Here is a 23,678-nt window from a genome sequence, read left to right as displayed (position 1 = left end):
GGAAACTTTAGTTCTCGTAAAAGCGAATCCACGCGATCTCTACCACGAACATGTAACAGGTTGTCATGACAAGACGACTGCGGAGGACGATGTGGAAAAACACACCCAAAACACATTGACTCGTCTCGTTGTGACGATCGCGTCTGCCGTCTGCTCTCGCTTTCCCTTTTCGCTCGTCACAAGCAGCAAAACGCCGCCGCCTGTTACCGCTGACACGACAGCAAGCTTCTCGATTGCCTTTTCCTCTTTTTTTTTTTTTTTTGGCAAGGCCGTCGCTGCGCCGTGCGTGCGTGCGTGCGTACGATATTCCGACATGAAACGCTCGAAACGCCCCGAGCGTGGTGAAGCGCGCTTCCAAACCGCTGCGCTCGAGGTACTCCGCATTAAATGGCTGTCACGGCGAAGGCCACGTTTCTGTGACCGCTCTTCAATTGAAGATAAAAAGTCGTCATAGCGTGGATTTTGGGGGGGTAATTTACAAAATATTTTGGTGGGGTTTAAAGGCAAAATCATGAAAATACTGTAGGTACGTCGAGAATACACATTAGTCACATTCCGAAAGCGGAAGTCATTGTACAGATGCACGACACACACGCGCGGTGGAAAAGTTCATGACCGTTAAAAAGTCAAATGTTCCTTCATGTGTTCAAAAGTGTAACTGCGAGTGGAACCTTTTCAAAGTCTCAGACGAACTAATAAAGTGCACCGCGAGGTGGCGCTTCGAGGTCATATTTGGAAAAATACGCCACGTTTGAGACGACCGCAGAACGGCACGTGACCAGAGAGAGCCGATCATAAGCGTCGACTTCAGGAGGAGGAAGCGGTGGGAAAATCCAATCAAATGCGGTGTATGAAGCGCTGCCCCCAAGAGTGAAAATGCTTGCATTGAGTTTTCACACACCTGGAAAAAACGGCTCGATATGCGTGCTTTAAAGTCTGTTCAGTCAGGAAGGATGTACGTCGTCATCCGCTGCAATAAATCATTCGACGCCGTTTCTGCCAATTTCAAATAACAATTTTTACAACTTTGAGGAGGAAAGCGTCAATCCGGCCCGTAAATGCGAGGCGAGACATCCGGACTTTTGACTCTAGGGAACGGGTCAAGCTGTAAAAACAGTCGGCGCCGAGTTTCCCGTCCTGTATCTTGGTAGTCTTTCATAAAATGCCCGACCTGTTTTGAATTAGAGATGGCGCTGACCTCATCGGGCCTCTTTTCTCAGGCTTCGCGAATCTCCTCTGGCTGTCGGGTTTCCGAGCACATCCCACGTGAGCGGTCGCCGCCGTTCCACCCGCGAGGCGAGGAGACACACTGACGTCATTGTGACGAATTTCTCCTTTTCAGCTGGAGGTGTTGATGCATTTACAGCGCAGTTCGCCTGACCGAAGTGGCGCTCGGGAATCGTGAAATTTCTAATTTACCGAGAATGGAACACGAAGGCTTTTTTTTCCTCTCGCTTGTCTGCGCAAGAAATTGGGGCAGAAATATTGTTCTCGAATGCCGCCTTTTCTTTTTTTTTTTTTTTAATTGATGGCTCACCTACTTGCATTGTCAGAGCCTTACGCAGACACACACACACACACACACACACATATATATATATATATATATATATATATATATATATATACACACACACACACACACACGCACACAATGAACCCCCATTTATTGTGGGGGATACGTTGATGAAAAAATCTGAAACAGAAAGAGACCATACGGTGAATATAAAACGTCTACACACCTCTGTTCAATTGGCAGGTTTTTGTGATTAAAAAGAAAATGAGACCGACAAAATGCTTTCCTCCATAAATGTCACCCATAGCCTTTGTGGCGCAATTGTTTAGTTTTTTTTTTTTTTATATTTTTGAGACAAATAATGTGGATGCACAAGTGTGCACACCCTCTTGTAACTGAGATGTGGCTGCGTTCAGATTCAACCGATGACATTTGAACGCTGGTTTTAATGAGCCGGGCCATAAGACGGCCTCTGGCGTGTGTTCTGCGTGATCTCGTTCCATTTCATCTCAAGCATCACGGAAAAACTATCGTGACGTTTCTCCCGCGTCCCAGATAGTGGCCTCGTTGTTGCGATATCTGCCGCCCGAAATAGCTCCACGGGACACTTTGGGAAATCAAGCTCAACAACAGAGAGAGAGAGAGAGAGAAACAGAGACTCGGCAGGAATGTGCGTTATTGCGGCGTGGGGGGCAGCGGTGTTATCCACCTTTGCGATGAACATGAGCCATTGGGGGAGAGCTAAGCCATTGTCTTAGTTCAACGAGGGTTCCAAGTGCGCCGTGCTCGGGCTCCACAGTCTCCACTTTGCTGCGGCAACCATCGTTTGTGCCCGTGACTCGTCGGTGCGCGTTAGCGTGTCTTTTCACAGTTTAACGCCTGCGGTATTATAATACTCCGCTGTCTCCATTTTGCTGTCGCGGCCCATTGTCTCGCTGCCCTCAGTCTCCTCTTGAATAACATTTGTCTTCTTACTGTGATCCATTTCGGTTGTTTGTTAGCAGGTCTCGTTCCGACCGATCCTGTTTTTTCTGTCGTTCCACGTCGGGCAACAGATGTCGTCCCGAGTTCCCCCAAGTAACTTTGTCACTAATGCGTTTCCAAACTCCGAAAGTAAATGAAACCGGAGTAAGTACACTCCCTACTTCCTCCGCTGAGTGTGGGAATCCATCCTCGTGTTCAAGGGCACCTCTGCGGTGAAACGTGAACTGCTGCAGTTGCAAACGGGAAGCGTTCCCACCTCTTCATCTCGTCCATTAACGGACTCTCCCAGCTCCGCTTGGCACCGACGGCCGGCTCAGAAGCGCCTCCCCCGCCGTCAGACCGGCCAAAAACGCCGCCCGATTCGCCTGCGGCGCTCGCAGCTTGCCTCGCGTTCAATGGCGCGTGAAGTCAACCGACGGCAGGGGGCGGCGACCTTTTCGTGGGCGGGACGAGCTCGGGGTCAAGTCTGCCTCACGGAGCGGACTTGGATCACGGAAAGGGGAACTCCATTTTTATTTTATTTTTTTCCCCCTAAGAATTCCTATGTTGTCATCTGTTCATCAGTCGGAACACGTTATTCAGATTAATATTGAGTTTGTGGAATAAGAATTCAGCAGATTTTTTTCATCTGTCTCAGGGGGCCGCCACCCGGTGCAATATCGCCCTCCGTCGCTCCAAATGAACGTCACGTCGTCTCTCGCCCTTGCGTTGTGAACGTCACGTGACCAAACCCGGACAAACGGCTAGCTGCGATAACTCGCAGAAGATGATGATAATGATGCTTTGAACCCAAACTTGCTCAAATTGTGTTCAAACCTTCTTGTCACCAACCCGTAGTCATCTATTCTTGCCCAAAAACAATTTAGGGTTTACTTCCCTGGCAAACATTCCCGTCAGGAGATTAAAACTCGGCGGGGGCCGGCCGTGTCCTCAATCCACAGCTTGAACTTGGTTTGCTAATCTTTTGCTGATTTTCTCAGGCAGCTGTGCGTCCAGCTGTGAAACTTCTCAAAAGAAAGTGGGCTGCTCAAGCGTGTCGCCCTACTTTGTGGGGCCGTACGTCGACCTTCATGCGCTTCCCCTTGGCCTCAGCGGCTCCCCACTTGAGTGTCGCGGCTCCGCGGTCCAATGTCTCACTGTTGTTCGTGGTGTTTTCCAGGAACAAGAGGAGAACAAGAGTGCAACTAGTTGGCCAGAGTACTACATCGATCAGCTCAACTCAATGGCAGCTGTAAGTCGTAACCTCAAGTATTTTACAAAACAGCTCGTAAAATAGCACACTGCAGTCGGGCAGGAACCCCCTTTGAGGTTTCGTACCATTGCCCCCGTTTTACCCAAAAGGTTTTCCTTCCTTTCTTGTTAAGGTGATGTCATTTTTCTTCCAGAAAAAAAAAATCCAAGATTTGAATTAGGGATGATCATAAGAATCCATTTCTGAGTGTGTCGTGACTTGCGTCTCCATGTTTGCGGCACAGCGAAAGACGCTTCTCGCTCTGGAGAAGGAGGACGAGGAGGAAAGGAACAAAACCGTCGAGAGCTTGAAGACTGCTCTCAGGACTCAACCTATGAGGTGATCACGTGTGCAGTCTTTTCACTCCCTCACACGAACTCGTACACTGCCGGAGACGTTCGTATTCGGCAACTGGAACTAAACCGTTTACTGCCACCGACGTATATATCCGTCAAGTACGTTTTTCAACTGCCAGGTGTGAAATATTTTCATCGCTCCGGAATTGAGATCAGCGCAGCTTTTGAGTAGAAGATCAAGATTAGTGAATCTTGGCTTGTCACATTGATTATGAGGGCGTGTTTCATAGTTATAAATGCCTTTAAAAGCCCTTTCCCAGTCTTGTTTTTGTCGTTTTATAGTTTGAGGTGTCACAAAAGCAAAACATAAATATTAGCGCGCCAAAGTCAGCGTTCTGCTTGACATGTTTCTTGTCGCCGAAATCAACCTACGTTTCTGAGAAGGGAAAACGAGAAAAAAAGCAGAAGAAAAAAAGAATAGTGAAAGAAGAGTCCACTCTTTCTTTCGGAGGGTTCGGTGCCTGTTGTCGATATTCTGTGGGTCTTGAAAGATGCGTCGAAATCCTCTAAAATGGCTGGGATGAAAAGCTCACAATAATGAAGTCCTACTTTTCCAAGCTGGTGGTAATATTCAAGGGATTAAAGTCCAAAGTTTAAGAAGACAAGAAAGTCGTCTTTTAAAAAGTGAATTACCAAAATACCACTCTATTCTATCATTACAATATTACAATTGTATTCTCCCCAAAATTGGACTGCTGCCAGTATACTTTGTTTTTGTAAAGTTGGACTTTATCCCTGTAATAATCGGATTTTTTTTTTTTTATTCATGCTGGGATGTCAGATTTAAGTGAAATGTCACAACCGTGAAAGGACGCCAACGTCTTTATTCGCCCAAAGGTTCGTGACGCGCTTCATCGACCTGGACGGCCTGACGTGCATCCTCAACTTCCTGAAGAGCATGGACTACGAGACCACCGAGTCGCAGATCCACACGTCGCTGATCGGCTGCGTCAAGGCGCTGATGAACAACTCGCAAGGCCGCGCCCACGTGCTGGCGCACGCCGAGAGCATCAACGTCATCGCCCGCAGCCTGGCCACCGACAACGTCAAGACCAAGGTGGCCGTGCTGGAGATCATGGGCGCCGTGTGCCTGGTGCCCGGCGGCCACAGGAAGATCCTGGAGGCCGTGCTGCACTACCAGCGCTTCGCCTGCGAGAGGACACGCTTTCAGGTCACGCTCAAATCAAGTTCACCTGCAAAGCTTACGCTGGAGGGATTTTAGGGTCAGGGTCAGGGTCAGGGTCCCGTTTCAATTTCGCTCTGTCGCTAACCTTTCTGTGAGCAGCGTAGATTTAACGCCCGCAACGACCTGTCGCCCACAGACGCTTATAAACGATCTGGACCGGAGTACGGGCCGCTACAGAGACGAGGTCAACCTGAAAACGGCCATCATGTCCTTTATAAACGCCGTGCTGAGTCAAGGCGCAGGGGAGGTGACTACGAGCGTTTAGTTCGCCTTCGCACTTGACGCTCCCTCGCAGCGGAAAGTCGTTAACTCGCCATCTTCTTTGTCGGTCCATTCAGACGAGTCTGGAGTTCCGTATCCACCTGCGATACGAGTTCCTGATGCTGGGCATCCAACCCGTCATCGATAAGCTGCGTTCTCACGAGAACGCCACGTTAGACAGGTGAGCGCAAAACAAGACTGACGGCATTCAAATGGACACGAGGAGGGGAAATCGCTGAATGATGTAGAATTTGGCTCAATGTCGAGTGGGGAAAATTCAGAAATGCTGAATTCTGTACTCCTCATATCAAATCCGTGTTGACTTTCCATCCTGCCCTGAATTTGCTGACCTTTTCCAACAAGAATTGCCCAAATGCTAACATGCTAACTGTAGGTATGCTAACATATAGCTAAAGAGTAACCCGAGAATGGAAAGCAAAATCTCCTCAATCGGCCGAACAAATAGAAGTTGAAACGTTTTGAATCGGTTGACAAAACGTCCGAGGATTACATCAGAATTGTAGATATTAATTTGGGAATATTGTCATGGAAAATGTGGAATACTAAAAAAAAAAAAAAAAAAAAAAAAAAGGAAATTTAGGGGATGGTGTCAAGTCACTTTGAATACTATTTCAGGTTGGACTGTTAGGAATAATAATTGAATCAGTAGAGAAATATAGAAGTATTGAGTTGCATGGGATCTTTTCCATAGACAGTGTGGAATCGTGGGCAAAAAGTGTTTTTTAGGGCAGGCGTTCCCCAACCTTCTTTGCACCGCGGACCGCTTAGGAGTCGGGATTTTTCCTCACTGACCGGCTGTGGTGGCGTGTGCGCGCATATATACGTTACATCAGAATAAAAAAGAAATGGTTCCCCGAAATGTCAAATGTCCTGATTTTGATCTTGGGATGGTTTGAATCAGTTGAGAAACGTGGAAGGGTTAGGCAAAATTGTAAGAATGTTCTCATGGAAAGAAAGAGGATTTGTTCAATTTCCTTTTATTTGGGCATTTTGTCATGGAAAATTGAAGTGAAAACAAATTTCTCAAACGTCTCAAATGAGCTGAACGTGTTGAATTCATTTCGGTGGGGAACGTGACTATACTACTGCTAATTCAAGTTCGAAGGATCGTCCAAAAAAGCACTTTGATCCTCCTTTTTATTTTTAAGCTCGTTCCACCTTTTACACTCCAACCAGAGAATGTCCTTTTGTCTCCCGCTTTGACATTGATCCTTTGTTCCGGCCGTCCCGGCAGGCATTTAGACTACTTCGAGATGCTGCGGAACGACGACGAGCTGGCTCTGTCGAAGCGTTTTGAGTCGGTGAGCGAATCGGGCGCTCGTCCGGTGGCGCCGTTTGCCCTTTCAAACGGAATACAGTGACTCGAGTCCTCTCTTTTCAGGTACACATCGACACCAAAAGTGCCACCCAAGTGTTTGAGCTCATCCGCAAGAAGATGAACCACACGGACGCATATCCGCACTTTATGTCCGTCCTCCATCACTGCCTCCTGATGCCGCGTAGGTGTTTGCTGCCGGTCACGAAACGCAGCACAGTGAAAGTGAAACTGAAACTGAAACTGAAACTGAAACTGAAACTATCGCGCTCTTTATTTGTTGCTCCCAGTTAGTTTTCTGTTAAACTGAAAACGTAAAACAAAAGAGAATTCAACATTGTTTATTTCAACACAAAAATGAACCACGCAATTTTGTCTCACAAAAGTCCACCACCTTAAAGCTAACATATAATCCAAAATGCCAAAGACTGACCAGTTCCTGCTGCACTGAAGCATTACAAGCGATCGATTTATATTTATAAAAAAAAAAAAAGACATTATTATTATTATTTATTTATTTATTTTTGGGGGGGTTTGTGTCGAAGCGGCATATTTTGTTGCGTAAAGAGGATCGTCTTAACTTTGATGAAGGCGGCCTTCAAAAGGTCTTCCGCGTTGGCGTCCCCGCTTGAAGTCATGATGTCATGCGTTTGGCACCCGCAGAAGCCAAACCATCAAGAACCGAACGCCTGTCAGCAGACGCTCGCCGACATTTTGCCGAAATAACATCACAGTGGCATCGCCGCGCGAACAATTCAGATCACCGACTTGCAAATGAAAACTGCTGTCCCGTTTTCTCCAGCCGGCCAGTTGCACATCACATGTAGACAAACACGCTGCCATTCACACCTACGGACAATTCAGTCTCCTTTCAATCCTTAATGTATCCCACAGTGCAGCTCGAAAACGAGTGAGCAACCCAAAAGCAATGTATGCCATGGCGCATTGCGCCAATAAAGGAAAACAAATAAGTTTCCAGGTTTGATGTTTGGCCCGAGACGAAGTCACGAGCTGTGACGTGCAAATAGCTTTAACGTAAAGCAGAGCAGGGATTCTCAAAGTCCGCTTTGAAAAAAATCACTGCCTAAGTACACACTTCAGTTCTATTTAACTTTTAAGCGCAAAACATTTGGATTTAGGCGAAGCGTTCGCAAGCTGACGTTGTCGTGATGCGACTGTGATGAAGTCTTTAATGGCGTTCTCGAGTAGTGTTCATTGGACTGATGTGTGAACGATATAAAAAGCCTAGATAGTGATTAGGAAGTAGGGAAAGAGCGAAGGATTTGCTTTTAGTGGAGCGTATAATTCATAAGCATCCCTCGGCAGTGCTGAGCTTCGGAGTTTGTGTGCGCGCAGACAAGAGGAGCGGCAACACGGCGCAGTACTGGCTGCTCCTGGATCGCATCGTCCAGCAGATGGTGCTGCAGAACGACAAGGACCACGATCCCGACGTCGCGCCGCTGGAGAATTTCAACGTGAAAAATGTAGTGCGCATGTGAGTGCTCCCACTTTTTAGTCTCGGCTCAGGCTGGGAGATTTTGGCCTCCGAATAGAATCTCCAACTTTTTGTCTTTTCACAAAAATGGAATGGCGATTGACTACCTGATTGCCTTCCCTCGGGCTCCGTTTGTGTCATTTGCAAAGAAAACAAAACGTTCAAAGGCTTCCGCTCATGTTATCTGTTTCTTATCGGGAATTAAAGTCGCACATCGCTTTTTAAAAAAACAAATAATAATAATAAATAAATAGGCGCTAGTTGGGTTGGGGAAAAAAATGCTCAATTTAGAAGCATCGACTGTGCTGTTGTAAACTAGCCTCACTCTGTTTGCATGTGCAACAATTAAATCGATGAATCAACTATTTTGATCGTCGATTAATTGTGTAGAGACCTTGTTTGAATTAAAATAGTCAAATCTCAGCCTCTGATCGGAAAATATTCAGATTTCTATAGTCCATGAAAACATTTTCTTTGAGTTTGGAAAACAATGATCAACATTTGTTGCCGATTGATTGATTGATTGATTTGTTGTTGGCTGTTGAGGGCGGAACCTGTAACGGAATTATCATCAATTTCGAGGAAAAAATAATCGTCTGTTTAATCTCTGACAAAAATAATCGTCATGCATTTTCTGCTGTCAATTTGACGTTGTGTCGTAATTTTGATTAAAATGAGGTTGTTGTTTTTTTTTATCCGATTCATCAATGAATCGAATAAATAATCACGTTTCAAATGAATTATAAATAATATTAAAATCATCAGTCGTCGCAGCCAAACTTCAAAGTGCGGAAGCCACAAAAAAAATCTGTCAGATGACAAAAACGACAAAATCAAATTAAATGCTCACCGTCATCAGAGATTAATTATTAATTCACGACAGACGTCGAAGAACAACTTTCGCTCTGCCCAACCAATCAGAGCAAAGCAATCGGATCGGTTAAACAAACAGTCCCCGTCGCTAACAGAGTATTAAGTTCCGACCGATTGCGAAATGTGATCGGACACGAAAAATCGCAGCCACAATCACGTACTGGAAGCGGAGCGGCCAAGAGAAACGCTACGAAACCAAGAGACGAGACCGGCACTGAATGATTTCGTCTCATTCAGGTTGGTCAACGAGAACGAGGTGAAACAGTGGAAGGAGCAGGCGGAAAAGATGCGAAAAGGTGAGTGCGGCCGACGCCGACGGCGGCCACGCGGCTCACCGCCGACTTTGCCGTCCAGAGCACCACGAGCTGCAGCAGAAGCTGGAGAAGAAGGAGCGCGAGTGCGACGCCAAGACGCAGGAGAAGGACGACATGATGCAGACGCTCAACAAGATGAAGGAGAAGCTGGAGAAGGAGAGCGGCGAGCACAAGAACGTCAAGCAGCAAGTGGCCGAGCTCGCCGCGCGCCTCCACCAGCTCAGCGCCGTACGTTTTTTAAAACCAAAAATGTTTTGAATAAGTGGGGATAAACTGCCAATGAAGTGTTTTCAGGGTTGGTCCACCCCACCGCCCACAAAAGAAAATATGGGCAAATATGTGAATCCGCGGGTGCTGAAGGGTGGGTGAGTGTGCGAGGGGCCACTATTTCAAACAAACGCATAACTTTGCCTTAAGTCCGCTCGTTTAATTCTCATGGGAAACGCCATAGATGGGCTAACTTAGAGCAGCTAAGTGGCGGCGTTAGAACACTTTAAGCAACTGATATTTGAACGCAATCGGTGCAGTAACACATGCAGACGGACAATTTCTCAAGCATGTTTTTTTTGTTCTATGTGAAAAAAGACTTACGAAGTCACTTCCAGTAGTAAGAAACTGAAACTGTTCGTCTTGCATGGCCGCATCGTCACACAAGTCGCCCACACCGGAAGGAACCGCAAGCGATTCATCGTCATGCGCAAACTGTTTAGTTCTTTACATTCTCTTCATTTATGTCATTAATTAATAATTGGACAAAAAATGTGAGATACAAAAAAGCAACAATTCCACCCAACGCTCACTCAATAATCAATTATCGTGTCCATCCCTAACGACATCGAATTGCCTTCCCGCAGCGACAAGCCGCCGTCGTGCCCGGCGGCCCCCCCTTCGCCCCCGGCGGCCCCGCGCCCCCCCCGCCGCCGCCGTCCTTCTCGGGCCCGTGCCCGCCGCCTCCGGGTGGCGCGCCGCCTCCCCCGCCGCCTCCTCCGCCCCCCCCGCCGGGCGGCCCCCCGCCCCCGCCGCCCGGGGCCCCGCTGGGACCTTCCCTGCAGAAGAAGAACATCCCCCAGCCCGGCAACCCGCTTAAGTCCTTCAACTGGTCCAAGTTGGCTGAGGTGAGGATGGCGCAGATCAATCACGCAAACGGGAAGATAGCCATCGCCGTATCATATTCATCCAAATATACATTCGACAAATATAAATAAACATCAACAAATATGCATTGTTGGTGTTACCCTGATTGTGATTGTTGTTGTACTTTTAATTTCATGATTCAGTGCATTTCAAAATGGCGAATAAAATTCTTAGCTAAAAATAGTTTGAAAAGAGAAGACGCAAGGTATCGATGGAAGCATTTCAAATAGCGAGATTTCCGCCTAAAGCGATGAAAGGAGTCGAGCTCAGTGAAACGATTTCAAACGCTAATGAAGTCAAAAAAGTGTCTCATGATAATATTCGGGTTCGATCCCCGTCCCCGCCTGTGTGGAGTTTGCATGTTCTCCCCGTGCCTGCCTGGGTTTTCTCCGGGCACTCCGGTTTCCTCCCACAGCCCAAAAAATAACATGCATGCGAGGTTGATCGAAGACTCTAAATTACCCGTAGGCGTGACTGTGAGTGCGAATGGTTGTTTGTTTCTATGTGCCCTGCGATTGGCTGGCAAGCAGTTCGGGGCGTACCCCGCCTCCTGCCCGATGACGGCCGGGATAGGCTCCGGCGCGCCCGCGACCCGCGTGAGGAAAAGCGGCTCAGAAAATGGATGGATGGATGGATGGATGATAATATTCGATGGTGATCGGCAAAATATGTTCAATATTATTTCGAGGACTTTGGTGATTTGTTTCGGGAGATGCAAAAGGGAAGTGAAAATGTTTTTGTGTGTAAAAAGGGGCAGAAAACAATATTCTCGCCTCGGCTCCTTTTCATTCGAATTTTGCTTTTGTTTGTATTGTTTCCCGTGCAGAATAAACTGGAAGGCACCGTTTGGATGGAGGTGGATGACGCGAAGGTTTTCAAAATTCTCGATCTGGAGGACATCGAGAAGACCTTCTCCGCCTATCAGAGACAGCAGGTGCTCGGCTCGTTCCGGGGCGGCCGCACGAAAAATCCGTTCTTCTTCTTTTGGAACGGAAACGCGCACGTGTGATTTGCTCAGCGGCGGTTAGCGTTTGTTTTTGTCGTGTAGCCCAAATCTGTTCATCAGCACACTTGGCGAGTCTTGAGGAACGTGCACGGGAGGATTATTTTTGCACACGTTGCCAACTTTCACAAGTGCGGAACGATGGTCGTCACGCACGCTCACATCTCCGCTCAAGTGGCGAATGAGCTTTTGCTTTATTTGCTGGCCGTGCGCGCGCGCGCGCGTGCTGCCGTCACGTAACTCGCTTGAGTCATTCTAACCAATGCTTGTACGTCTTCCCATGCTTCCCGGCTGCACTTTAGGACTTCTTTACGATCAATAACAACAAACAGGTGAGTGCGCGAACGCTCCAGTCGTCTCACAGCCTGGAAAGTTGTTGTTGTTGTTTTAGACGTTTTACTCGCTTGCCAGTTTGTTAGACACACCAAATGTTCCTCGTTTTTTAAACAACCAGTTGCACAAAAAAATTATATATATACACACATATATAATATGAAGGGAGTACAATACATGCAAACTTTTTTTTATGCGAATACGACATCCAGTATGAGCTGCTGTTGTGAAAAAGTCAACTTGAAGCACATAGAGGAGGATGTAAAACCTCGAAGGCGTACCTAATATATTGGCAAGGCAGTGTACATGTTTTTCATGTTGTCCTACTGTACAGTTCGGTCCACTTCCTTGCCTTTAACTTTCTCGTGAGTTTTTCCTGCCTCGTATCGGCTGCTGATGTTGTGCGTGTGCGAGCGTGTGTAAGAAAGACGGCATGTTCAACTGGCGCGTTCGCCTTTGTGCCTGGCAGAAAGAGTCGGAGGACGACACGCCGAGCTCCAGGAAGGTGAAGGAGCTGTCGGTGATCGACGGCCGTCGAGCGCAGAACTGCAACATCCTCCTCTCGAGGTACGTCGTCGTCACGATCGGTCCGCTGTCATTTACTCGCCTGCGAGACGGTTACACGCGAAAACGACCGTGTAGCGTCAGCTTTGGCTAACGGGGCTTAATGCAAAACACCATAGATGGGCTAACAAATAGCTTTGAGGTGTCATGACCCTTGAAGACCCGACACTGTACAATATCAGAGAGGGCTATTTTTCATAGTGAGTTAAAAACGGAGTCAATAACGAGGGCATTATTTGAGGAACTAGTCGGCTGCGCTCAGATGCGACGTGTGTGGTTAACGAACGGATGCGTGGTGCGCGGCAGGCTCAAGCTGTCCAACGGCGAAATCAAGAGGGCCATCCTCACCATGGACGAGCAGGAGGACCTCCCGAAGGACATGCTGGAGCAGGTGTCGCAATCTTCAGTCGCGTTTGCCCGCCGTCTTGTGTCACGAGGCCGAATTGCAACAAATTGGACCTCCTTCCCTTTTTAGTTGCTGAAATTTGTGCCGGAGAAGAGCGACGTGGACCTCCTGGAGGAGCACAAGCACGAGCTGGACCGCATGGCCAAACCTGACCGCTTCCTCTACGAGATGAGCAGGTACGCATGCGTTTGCACAAAATAAACAACTCATTATTTCAGGACACAAAGTCATATCTATATATATATATATATATATATATAGATATCATAAATCCATTTTAACTAAGCAATTACAGGGGAGAACATGGTTAGATTCATGCAAAAAAAAAAAAAAAGGACAAAACTTGATAACGGGCTGGTTTAAAATAGGGGGGAAAAAAAAAAAAAGTATATTATTTTACAAATTTATTGTAAAAAATATAAGATAATGTAAATGAAATGCTAGGAGGGCTGGTTTAAAATGTGGAAGATGATGTATATTTTAGTAATGAAATATTTCATGCAAATGTTGAATTGTTACGACTACTTTAACTACAATTCATTTGGAAATGATGTGTATGTAATTGTTTTATTTTTAATATCTCTAATCAATTGACAAAATATGAAACAATAAATGAATGAAAAACTAAATACATTGAAAGCAATGTTGGGAAAATATTCCAGGACTCCTGATGATGTAAATGCTGGGTGAGCCGGAATAAGATATGCATTTTACATCATAATAATTCATGCTCATTTTTCAATTGTATTCTCGAGCATTAATTTAATTATATTGACCAATCATTTCTTGAAAATGCTTACAATTATTTTGCAAATATTTATTTTCTTCAATATACACAAATCCATTTTCATCAACCAATCATTCTTTTATTGAGGGGGGGAATGGGCTAAATGAATGCAACAAAGATTCCAGAAGTCTTGCTCATGTAAATGTTGCGGCGTCGGTCCAGATTAAAGAACGGAGCGGGCCGCGGGCCGCGCGTCGGCCCACGTCGCCACTTTTGTGGCGCTCCGCTTCGGAACGACGACCATCTGTGGCGCGCATCCAAAACAAAACAAACAAAAGGAGGCCCACATGTCATGTTGTCTTTCCAGTCTCGTAAAGAAAGTCAAGCTGTCCTGCCCGATAGTTTCTCCCAGCATTTGGGGATTGTCCCTTTCTTTGTTTCTCATTTGATGACACTCAAACCTGTTTCAATGCCGCTCGTCCAGAATAAACCACTACCAGCAGAGACTGCAGTCTTTGCACTTCAAAAAGAAGTTTGCGGAGAGGATAGCCGAGATCAAACCCAAAGTGGAAGGTGAGCCGTCGCGGTCTCCTCGCCGGCGCGTCGACGTTGAACCCTGACGCGGTTTGTCTCGCTGCCCGCAGCGCTGACGAAGGCTTCCGAAGAGGTTTTGCACAGCAGGAACCTGAAGCAGCTCTTGGAGGTGGTGCTGGCCTTCGGCAACTACATGAACAAGGGCCAGAGGGGGAACGCTTACGGCTTTAAGGTGTCGTCGCTCAACAAGATCGCCGACACCAAATCCAGCATCGACAAGTAAGAAGAGCGGGACACGTCAAGCTGCGATGTCACGCGCTTTCACCTAGCAAACTGCAATCAATTTGATGACATTTCCGATATTTAAGATTCATTCATACAAAATTTGCGCACAGTAAATCAAATGTGGATCAATGTAAATCAAAATGGATTTTGGATTTGTATTCATTCAACCAAAATTGTGGTCATCTTGAAACTGTACATGCTATGAATGGGTATCTTTTTTAGTTTTGGTTTTCTTGTTTTATAACAAGACGCATTTGCCCGTTGGCAGGAACATCAATCTGCTGCACTACTTGATCACCATCCTGGAGAAGAAATACCCCAAAGTGCTCAGGTTTCAGGCGGACCTGCCGAGTGTGCCCGAAGCAGCCAAAGTCAAGTAGGCGGACCCTCGGGAAAGCCGCGTTACCGGCCGTCGCTTTGTGGATTTTTTTGCTTTGTGTCTCGAGCTTCAGATACGCTGCCGCTCGAATTTTCGCTATTCGTGGTCCGGTCGCTAACCCGCCGCGGTGTTGTACAAGGGGACCGTGTTACGTGCTCGGTCACGTGACAAGGTACCGCTATATTAGCATTCGCGTGAACTGCTTGAATTTGTTCACAACTTGCCTCCAGCATGACGGAGCTGGAGAAAGACGTCGGCAACCTGCGGCGCGGCCTGGAAAGCGTGGAGAGCGTACGTCGCCGATTCACGTTTGAGTAGCGTTCGCTCTTTGTTCAGCGCAGAACTAACAATTTGCTTTTGGTTTGGTTGGTTTTCCCTCGACACGCCAGGAGCTGGACTACCAGAAGAAGCGACCGCAGGAGCTGGGTGACAAGTTTGTGTCTGTGGTGAGCCAGTTTATCACCGTGGCCAGCTTCAGCTTTTCAGATGTGGAGGACTCGCTGACAGAGGCCAAAGACTTGGTGAGACCGGCTCCCTTTTTCCTACTCGGAGTCGTCATAGTTGCATTTACCGCCGCCTCAAAACCGTATACAATCGCTAAATGAGTACACTCCAAAAATGGCTAATTTACTACGCTGTCATCGATGCAACTGGTAGGACAGGTCGCCAGCCTCAGCCGTCCGCAGACGACCCTCCAAAAACAAACGATTATATCGTCTTCACAAACTCATTCTTACGGTCTTCAAGGCACGAGTGATGCACTAAATAAAACAATGAGTTGCACTGGCTGCGCATCCACAGAACGAGGCGGCGGCGGAGTTTTACGACACTTCTCGGACAGCTGAGCGTTAACAGATTTTTTTCTCGAGCTATTTTCAACACTTTGTCGGTTAGTGATGCATAAAAATAATAAACGACAGAGATTCAATTCATGAAAACAATGTTGTGATTGAACATACTGGGACGTACGAGGTTTCCGCCCGACAGTGACGAAATGCTGTTTGTCGCTGACATGATGTCTGCAGTACATCCTAATGATCCTAAAATCCTAATGAAATGAAATAATTGGCTACTTTTAGAACTAGCAAAAGCATTTGACCCAAATGGGGGCTCACTAGTTGGCAAGCTTTAGGTTCGTCGCTTAGCGCTTTAGCTCGTTACTCAGAGCATCCACCTGCAGAAAACCCACGCGAGCACGGCAGAGAAGAACCCGAAGCCGGAACTTCAGAAATGTGAGGCCAACACGGTAACCACCAAACATGGTGCTGCCGCAACAATTCTGTCCAGAAGTGAATACGGGAGAGCTTCGTTCTACTCGGTTTCCGCCTGACGCGTTCAATGCGTTTCGCACGATACAAGTTGATCTCGTTCCCTTCGACGTCCCTTGTTGACCTCCTCGGCCACTTTTCCCACAAGACGAAGAGCACAAACAGAAGCGTGTCGGCGTCCTAAACGCGCTCGAACCTCTCACAAGAAGCGAAGCCGGGGACCGGATCTCGTGTTCACGGCTGCGTCGCGTTAGACACAGCTGCATCTTTTAACAAGAGTCGGGCCTCCATTAGGCCTTTACAAGTGGAAACCTGAGCACGTTGTCCTGACGTTTGATTTACTCGCTGCTTTATTGACGAGCAGTTTTTTTTTGTTTTGTTTTTTTTTTTTATCTCGAGCGTTTCCGCTCATGCTTGCACTACGCTGACCGGCGTGGCGAGCCGGTCACATGGCAACCATTAAGTCTCTGTGAATCATTAACATTGGCTCATGGCGAAATGTTTGAGTTTTTAGCAGTGGTCCACAGGACAGCACACAAATGAAAAAGGCCTTCTCACAGCTCCCCCTAAACCTCGTCCATTAGTTTGTGAGTCTTTGATGCTATGAGAGCTCAGCACATCCTCCCATCTGGTTGTGCTGCTTGTTAACCTGCTGTGAAAAGTAGCTAACAAAAACGTCGCCTCCATTTGGACTCTCCGAGTGGTCTCTGGCCTCGACTGTAATCGGTCGCCGGTCAAACCGTGGCTGCGCGCTGGCTTCAAAGTGCGCCCTGCTCTCATTTCAAAAGCTCGAGACCTCTGTAAAATGGCCGTCCCGCTGCTGGGTCCGCTAATCCCCGAGGGGCGCCCCCATTTCCTCTTTCCCCCCGCAGTTCCTGAAGGCCGTAAAGCACTTTGGCGAAGATGCCAGCAAGATACAACCCGACGAGTTCTTCGGCATCTTTGACCAGTTCTTGCAGTCGTTCGGCGAGGCGCAGCAGGACAACGAGAACATGCGGCGGCGCAAGGAGGAGGAGGAGCGCAGGGCCAAAATGGAAGCGCAGGTAACATTCATGGACTGTCTCTCAAGTAGTGTATGGTGGGGGAGGTCCTCGGTTTACAAAAAAGTTCCAAGTTCCAGAGTAATCAAGTGACCCTAGTACGAGCCTCGTGCAACACCACTCCTTTTCCACTGTAACACAAAGCAATTTTGACATTCATGTTGCGTATACTGTAAAAATGTGTACTGTATTGTGAGCCTTGCGGAACACCACCAGTTTTCTACTGTAACGGCTATGTAGAGTATAATGTAAAAATCTGTGGCTCTATTATGGAGCCTTGTGGAACACCACCAGTGTCTATCTACAGGGGACCTTGGTTAACGACAATCATTTCTAGGGCATTAATATAGAACAATCCATCAAAAATACTCAGTATGGCAGTAACTGAGCATGTTCCCGACACACTATTAAGCATTTTAATATGTGATAATCAATTATCTCAATACATTCATGTTCCTTTTCCCATCAGGAAGGTCGTAACTATCATGAGCTCAGTTCAGAGGTGCTGTCATTCACACACACGTTAACGTGCTGAGCTAAACTATGTTGCTAACCAGTAAAATGAGTTTCAAGCTTGGTCTTGGAACAAATGAAATTCATAAGGTACCACTGAAAATAGTTGGTGAAAATTTTGTATAGTGGTGTGGGGTGAGATTTTTTAAATGTAAAATACACGCATTGGCTCAGTAACGGTTGCGTAAACACCTTTTCAAGACCATCTTTAGCATTTTAGCAGACAGTGACGTGCGTCCATGTTTTTACGTCTGTCGCCGCGCAGCTCAAAGAGCAGCGGGAGAAGGAGCGCAAGGCGCGCAAGGCCAAGGCCAACGGCGAGGACGACGGCGGCGAGTTCGACGACCTGGTGTCCGCGCTGCGCTCCGGCGAGGTGTTCGACAAGGACCTGTCCAAGATGAAGCGCAACCGCAAACGCATCAACAGCCAGAACTCGGACGGCGGGCGCGAGCGGCCGGTCACCAAGCTCAACTTCTAGGATGTTGTTGTCCGCTCACTGCTACCTACCCTTCTAGAGGTTTGCCCCCCCCCCACAAGACCTGGACCGACTTCCTTTCATGATTAACAAAGACCCTGTTTGATAGGATCTGCGGAGTTGTTTTTTTGTTTTTTTGTACATGCGAAACCTTCCTCCGAACAGGACGGAGCTTCCCTTCAAGGACTACAAAAGCGAGGCCATTTTGTACAAATTCACAGGTGGAGAGACTATCCCTCATCAGAGCTTTAACTACACGCAAAAGTAGCCACGAAGCGGCGGCGTTTTGTCTTTTTTTAAAACAATTTGACACGTGTGCAGCATTTCTATATATAAATAATATCAGATCACCGTTTGTTAAGAGCTGGCCTTAACTGTTGGATTTTTACGTCAAGTCGGTACTCTTCCAGGGCTGGGCCTAAAACGTCCAAGCAATTTGAGTGTGGACACTTATGTCGTAGATGACAGACGATATATGTGCATTTAAGAAAAAAAACATCGCGTGCTTGTTACACATATAAAGCTGTAGTTACTATGCTTAAAATGCCATTAAAACCATACCCAACCAAGTCAATATTTGTATTTATTCCTTGAAGTGACTGCAGCGAAACGCATTTATCTGCACATTGTCCCCGCAGCCCCAACATTTGACTTCCGTCCATCCATTTTCAACACCGCTTATCCCGGTCAGGGTCCCGAGCGACTTCGGGCGAAAGGCGGACTACACCCTGAACTGGTCGCCAAAGTCAGGCGGGTGTACCGCAACACCAGCAGTGACCAAAATTTGACTTATGGAAAAACGCATTGAACTGAAGAGCAATGTTTTGATATTTTATTGGTATTACACACATTTGGGGGTGGGGGGGGGGGGGATCATGAAAGGAAACCTGGAGATCATTATTTTTGCCATTTCCATCTTCTTCCGCTTTTGCAGGGATGCATTTCTACATTTGAATACATAAATGTCGTTCTTCATATAAATGGGAGAAATAGGTGACTCTTATTCGGTGCACTGAGATACAGCGCCATCTAGTGGCCAGTGCGAGTACTTGTTTTTTCAGCATAGAGGAGACATTTCTCAACCCTTTTTATTTCAAGATGCAAATTAGAAATGTAAACTTCCTCAAATATAGCGCCTATTGCTTGAATATGAACATCGAGTTATATATTTGTGTTTAAAGTAATGATAAGCTGTAGGTGACGCTCACTTGAGCAGAAAGCCGTGTTTCAGCCGGTCCTCGGTCTCTTGCACGAAACACGAAACTCCCGTGTAAAACGCTCTGCCGGCCACCTCCACCACCACCGCCTTGAAGTCTCCACACGTGGTCTCCTAAAAAGGTGGGGGGAAAAAAAGCTCCAGAACAGCATAACAACATACAAACCGTATTTGCAAAGCAGATACCTCCACAGCTTTGCCGGTGAACTGCGATCCGGTGGCTCCGCTCTGGAAAGTCCTGGACTGGTTCAACCCGATCAGACCCTTGTGGTACTGGAGGGCCACTCGCGCCGTCACGCCAGATCCGGTTGGGCTGCGGTCCACCTTGAACCAGCACGTTGTACAACTAAGTATCGCACCCTCCCGTCTTTGGTCAAGTCCTGACCGACTCTGTCGCAGGTGACCTGAGCTTCGGCGAAGACGCAGACGTTGGCGGTGGCGTCCGAGGAGAAGCGCTCTTTGCCGTCGGTGAGGATGGTGCCGTACAGGAAGGCCAGGTCGTCGCTCAGCGGGTGCCGCAGCTTCACCTTCAAGGGGCGATAACGCGGTTTCAACAATAACAACGGTTAACTTCCGGTTGTTGTTTTTTTTAACCCCCCCAGTTCGTGTTTTATGACGCATTTCCACCGAGCTCTCTACGTCGAGCGAACCCGCGATACGACGGCTCTGGTGACGGCCGTGGCCGCGTCCGCCAGATCTCTGGTCCTGGACTCCCTCACGTCCAGGCCGAAGCGCCGCGCGTCCACGAAGGCGTAAAAGGCTCCTCCGTAGCTGATGTCCACCGTCACGTCGCCGAAGCCCTCCACTGCCACCGTCACGTCTGTGAGAGCAACATCCAGCACACTTTTGGATATTTATATATTATATATATATACACACATATCCCTCATCTCATCCCGTAATTGCTTTATTTTTGCAACTTCTAATTCAAACAAATATATTGTAAAACAATTTTACTTGCACTTTAAATGAATGTATTAAATCATGACTTAATCATAATTCTCTTTATAAAGTAACAACATTTGAATTGTGTCATTAAAATTAACTTTTACAAATTTGAATCTGGTCTAACAAGCATTTACATTATCAAGAGTCCTGTAACATTTATTGCATGAATTTTTCCTAATATCGGTTAAATAATGATCAAACATACGAGTAAAATTCGAACATTTGTATATTTAACCATTACTTTCTTAATATTAGAAATGTTAATGAATAAAGTGACATCACCCACCCGTGGCGAAGACGAACGCCGGCACGCTGAGGAACCTCACCGCGCCCGTCTTCCCGTCGGCGTACTCCACGAAGGCCCTGACCAGGCCGCACGGGCAGTGGATGTTGACGGGCGTCTCGGGCGAGCGCGGCTCCTTCACCAGGCCGTAGTCGATGGCGAAACGCCCCAGGGCCACCACGGCGTGCCCGCACATGGTGCTGTAGCCCTCGTTGTGCACGAACAGCACGCCCACGTCGGCGTCGGGCAGCTCGCTGGGCACCAGCAAGGCGCCGTACATGTCGTAGTGGCCCCGGGGCTCCAGCATCAGCGCCCGCCGCAGGTGGTCCAGGCGCTCGCGCGCGTAACGCCGCTTGGCCAGCAGCGTGCCGCCTTCGACCCGCGGGTAGCCGCTCACGATGATGCGGAGAGGCTCGCCGCCCGTGTGCATGTCCACCACCGACAGCTCGCCGCCCTCGTGGGGCGGGAGCTGCGCGTCCATCGCTGCCCTGATCAGCAAACTTGACATTTACCATTTGACTTACCCATGTAAAAATACCAGTCAAATATTTGTACACGTACAGTAAATAGACATTTACAAAAGAACAAAATGTACAAAGTGCATTTCTTTCAAAGTGCTTTACTATGAGCGTGAGGAGGCGTGGCCAAAAATACATGCATAAAAATGAAGACGACAAAATGTACGGCGCTGTGAAAAAGTATTATTTGTAAACAAAACAACCATTTTGAATTTGATCATGTTAGTACATAACAGTATTGGCCCCCTTCTCATATTCTTATACGTTTGCATCGTTTCCCCACTTTGGTGAAGATCAAACCAATGTAAAGACAAATATAAGCCGTGAGCTAAAAACGCTGTTTTGAAATGGCGATTTCAATCGTTACTATTTCCGCACGGGGCCAGATAACTTTGAATAGTTTGTTTTTTCCCCTTAATAAATGAAATCACCATTTTAAAAGAGCATTTTAGGTTCACTTGGGGTATATTTGTAGGCTATTTACATTAGTTTGATGCTCTTCAAGTGGAGAAACTATGCACAAATAAAAGAATTTGAGAAGAGGGCCAATGCTGTTTCACGGCACTGTGTTAGTACTGATCAAATTCAAAAGGCAACATTTCCAATGGTTGTTTTGTTTCCAAATAATCAAACCGAAATAGCGTGCAAACGGGACACACACACCGAAAAAAGACATTTTATGTCAGGAGGTAGCTTTAATGCCAAAAACATCCCTATGCATGATTTAAGCCATTTTCGTCGCTTGACTATTTTGAGATGGCAACTGGAAAGACGGCTGTCAGTGATTCTTCGGGAGCGTCTGGCATATAAACCGAGTTTGATTTCTCCTATCTGCTCTTCCTTCGCTCGATTTTGTTCCTCTTTGCGAAGTTCGCGGCATTTGAGGCCGTTCGGGTCTGCCAGATTTGCAATCTGCTTGGCGAGCTCAGTTTCCGCGATGTCTGAAAAAAACCTCGTTGACTTTCTTGTTTGTCGACGTCGCCCCTTCGGGGTCATTCTGCGACGGCTCGAACGGACTTTCCCTTGTCTCACTTCCTCGGCTGCTTTGTCCAGGACTTTTGTTTTGCGCTTCTCCACACACGGGTCACGATGTCCGCTCTGTCGGTTAATCCTAAAAATGCCCGTTCCTGAACTCCATGGTCTGAAAGGCTTTTGCTTTTCCATAGATGGTCTGGAGATGACGAGATTTGCAATCAAAGTATTTTGGAGCTCGCCTGTCGTCCCCTCGACCTCCTTCAAACGTCCCGCGGAAAGTAACTGCGGGCTCTCTGGCGCCTCCTACTGGAGCAAGGTTTATTGCAGCACTATCACCAGTCACGCATAAGTACTCCTACCACGTGGCGTTTACCCTTCGGATTCTGCGAAATGGACTTTTCTCCCTAAACATATTTTGTTACATGTACTATTTTTTTGAAAGGTTATTTTCTCAGCCACAACGCGTGGCTCAACTTGCCCCTGAGCTCTTTTCGTTGTTGTTGTTTTTCCTCGTTTCTTCGGACATTTCACATCGGATTGACACCAATGTAATTCGCAACCAAATCAACAAGCTGCACTGCGCCTACAGCAAGAATTCGAAGATTACAAATGTACGTTTACCTGCTCGATTCGCCTTTAGCTCGCGTGGTTGTTATGTTTTCTTCGTCGTCGGTCGCTGCCACTGTGGCGGCGGCAGGCAAGTCAACTTGGAGGCGCGTTGCTGCCCCCGAGCGGCGCCAGGGATGTATGACATCTCATCCTCAAAAGTTTGTGAACGTTTGCAACCAAATTCAGATCATCATCCACAAAATTCGGACTCTTTAAAATGGAATTAAGATAACTTTTAAAGAAGAATAAGAGATCTATAAGATATCTAATCTGTAAACGTTTTCTTGGCATTTTACCTAAATACTTGCTGTAAAAGAAAACAAATAAGTATAGTCTCTAATTTCCCTCTCCTGGAAGGTAGAAAACATTGAAAAGGTGTACACCGGCGGTTCTTTCTCTTCCTCGTTGATTTCTGCGGGTGCAAAAGTGGTACATTTTGACATAATTGTTACAATTAGAAGAAAATATGTATGAAACTAATTGCTTTGTAAGTTGTTTCTATTTATTTTTCATAATTCTAAAACGTACAAAAAAATAATCGCATTATTTTTTGAACCGTAATACTTACATAGACATTCAAAAATGATAATCATGGTGCTGACTTTCACACGATTGACAATTTAATCTTCAATGACGCGAGCATGATTTTGGAATATTAGAGGAAGCCACATATTGACTTAAAATGTTGTTGCTAAGTTAAATAATAAGAGACAGAAGAACAGCTGGTGGTCAGGTATCGTTTTTTGTTTTCTTTTGTTGTTGTTGTTGTTGTTGTTGTTGTTTTTTCTCACATCAGCACAGAAAGCTTCCCTGGATACACGCGAGGCCTTTTACAAATCTAGAATATGTACAACGATGCGGCGGAGAGGTCACGTGCTCACAAAAATGGATTGTCACACAAAGCAAATGACATCAT

General features: G+C 46.8%; 2 protein-coding genes across 6 annotated transcripts in view; one reads left to right on the top strand and one right to left on the bottom strand.

Annotated features, from left to right (window-relative positions):
* LOC133417421 (disheveled-associated activator of morphogenesis 1-like) overlaps nucleotides 1-18,787 on the top strand; it is a 48,572-nt gene extending 29,785 nt beyond the window's left edge. For 3 of the 4 annotated variants that reach the window (XM_061705194.1, XM_061705195.1, XM_061705196.1), the window contains exons 4-26: nucleotides 3,660-3,731; nucleotides 3,976-4,070; nucleotides 4,925-5,258; nucleotides 5,410-5,520; nucleotides 5,612-5,715; nucleotides 6,790-6,856; nucleotides 6,937-7,054; nucleotides 8,227-8,365; nucleotides 9,476-9,534; nucleotides 9,593-9,780; nucleotides 10,407-10,667; nucleotides 11,513-11,620; nucleotides 11,992-12,021; nucleotides 12,492-12,589; nucleotides 12,893-12,977; nucleotides 13,062-13,168; nucleotides 14,204-14,292; nucleotides 14,364-14,532; nucleotides 14,807-14,914; nucleotides 15,148-15,208; nucleotides 15,307-15,438; nucleotides 17,058-17,228; nucleotides 18,004-18,787. In XM_061705194.1, coding sequence (XP_061561178.1) covers nucleotides 3,660-3,731; nucleotides 3,976-4,070; nucleotides 4,925-5,258; nucleotides 5,410-5,520; nucleotides 5,612-5,715; nucleotides 6,790-6,856; nucleotides 6,937-7,054; nucleotides 8,227-8,365; nucleotides 9,476-9,534; nucleotides 9,593-9,780; nucleotides 10,407-10,667; nucleotides 11,513-11,620; nucleotides 11,992-12,021; nucleotides 12,492-12,589; nucleotides 12,893-12,977; nucleotides 13,062-13,168; nucleotides 14,204-14,292; nucleotides 14,364-14,532; nucleotides 14,807-14,914; nucleotides 15,148-15,208; nucleotides 15,307-15,438; nucleotides 17,058-17,228; nucleotides 18,004-18,216 — 2,919 coding nt within the window. In that variant the 3' untranslated portion in view covers nucleotides 18,217-18,787. The remainder of the gene's footprint in view (nucleotides 1-3,659; nucleotides 3,732-3,975; nucleotides 4,071-4,924; nucleotides 5,259-5,409; nucleotides 5,521-5,611; nucleotides 5,716-6,789; nucleotides 6,857-6,936; nucleotides 7,055-8,226; nucleotides 8,366-9,475; nucleotides 9,535-9,592; nucleotides 9,781-10,406; nucleotides 10,668-11,512; nucleotides 11,621-11,991; nucleotides 12,022-12,491; nucleotides 12,590-12,892; nucleotides 12,978-13,061; nucleotides 13,169-14,203; nucleotides 14,293-14,363; nucleotides 14,533-14,806; nucleotides 14,915-15,147; nucleotides 15,209-15,306; nucleotides 15,439-17,057; nucleotides 17,229-18,003) is intronic. The other variant, XM_061705197.1, reaches the window with a different exon arrangement.
* On the bottom strand, nucleotides 17,247-22,845 carry LOC133417422 (trans-L-3-hydroxyproline dehydratase). 2 transcript variants are annotated; one of them, XM_061705198.1, is made up of 7 exons: nucleotides 22,775-22,845; nucleotides 20,664-21,148; nucleotides 20,080-20,249; nucleotides 19,834-19,956; nucleotides 19,616-19,753; nucleotides 19,422-19,543; nucleotides 17,247-17,356 (listed from the first exon to the last, which is right to left on the bottom strand). In XM_061705198.1, the coding sequence occupies exons 2-7, from the start codon at nucleotides 21,139-21,141 to the stop codon at nucleotides 17,311-17,313; spliced, it is 1,077 nt and encodes a 358-aa protein (XP_061561182.1). In that variant the 5' UTR covers nucleotides 21,142-21,148; nucleotides 22,775-22,845; the 3' UTR covers nucleotides 17,247-17,310. The 2 variants fall into 2 exon arrangements, with proteins under 2 accessions (XP_061561182.1, XP_061561183.1); XM_061705199.1 differs by lacking the exon at nucleotides 17,247-17,356 and having other exon boundaries at nucleotides 19,024-19,543.
* Between the last annotated feature and the right edge of the window lie 833 nt (nucleotides 22,846-23,678).

Source organism: Phycodurus eques, chromosome 18 (genome assembly GCF_024500275.1).
Source record: "Phycodurus eques isolate BA_2022a chromosome 18, UOR_Pequ_1.1, whole genome shotgun sequence".
Classification (NCBI taxonomy): Eukaryota; Metazoa; Chordata; class Actinopteri; order Syngnathiformes; family Syngnathidae; genus Phycodurus; species Phycodurus eques.
This window is presented reverse-complemented; position numbering and strand designations above follow the sequence as displayed.

Bases quoted from the DNA above. Each gene is read 5' to 3' on its own strand.
- LOC133417422 (XM_061705198.1), bottom strand. From the start codon at position 21,141: ATGGACGCGCAGCTCCCGCCCCACGAGGGCGGCGAGCTGTCGGTGGTG. The intron at 19,754-19,833 runs GTCACCTGCGAC...TGCTGGTTCAAG, and splicing joins GCGTCTTCGCCGAAGCTCAG to GTGGACCGCAGCCCAACCGG. The intron at 17,357-19,421 runs GTGAGCGTCACC...TTTGTGTTACAG, and splicing joins AAACACGGCTTTCTGCTCAA to TGGAAAAGGAGTGGTGTTGC.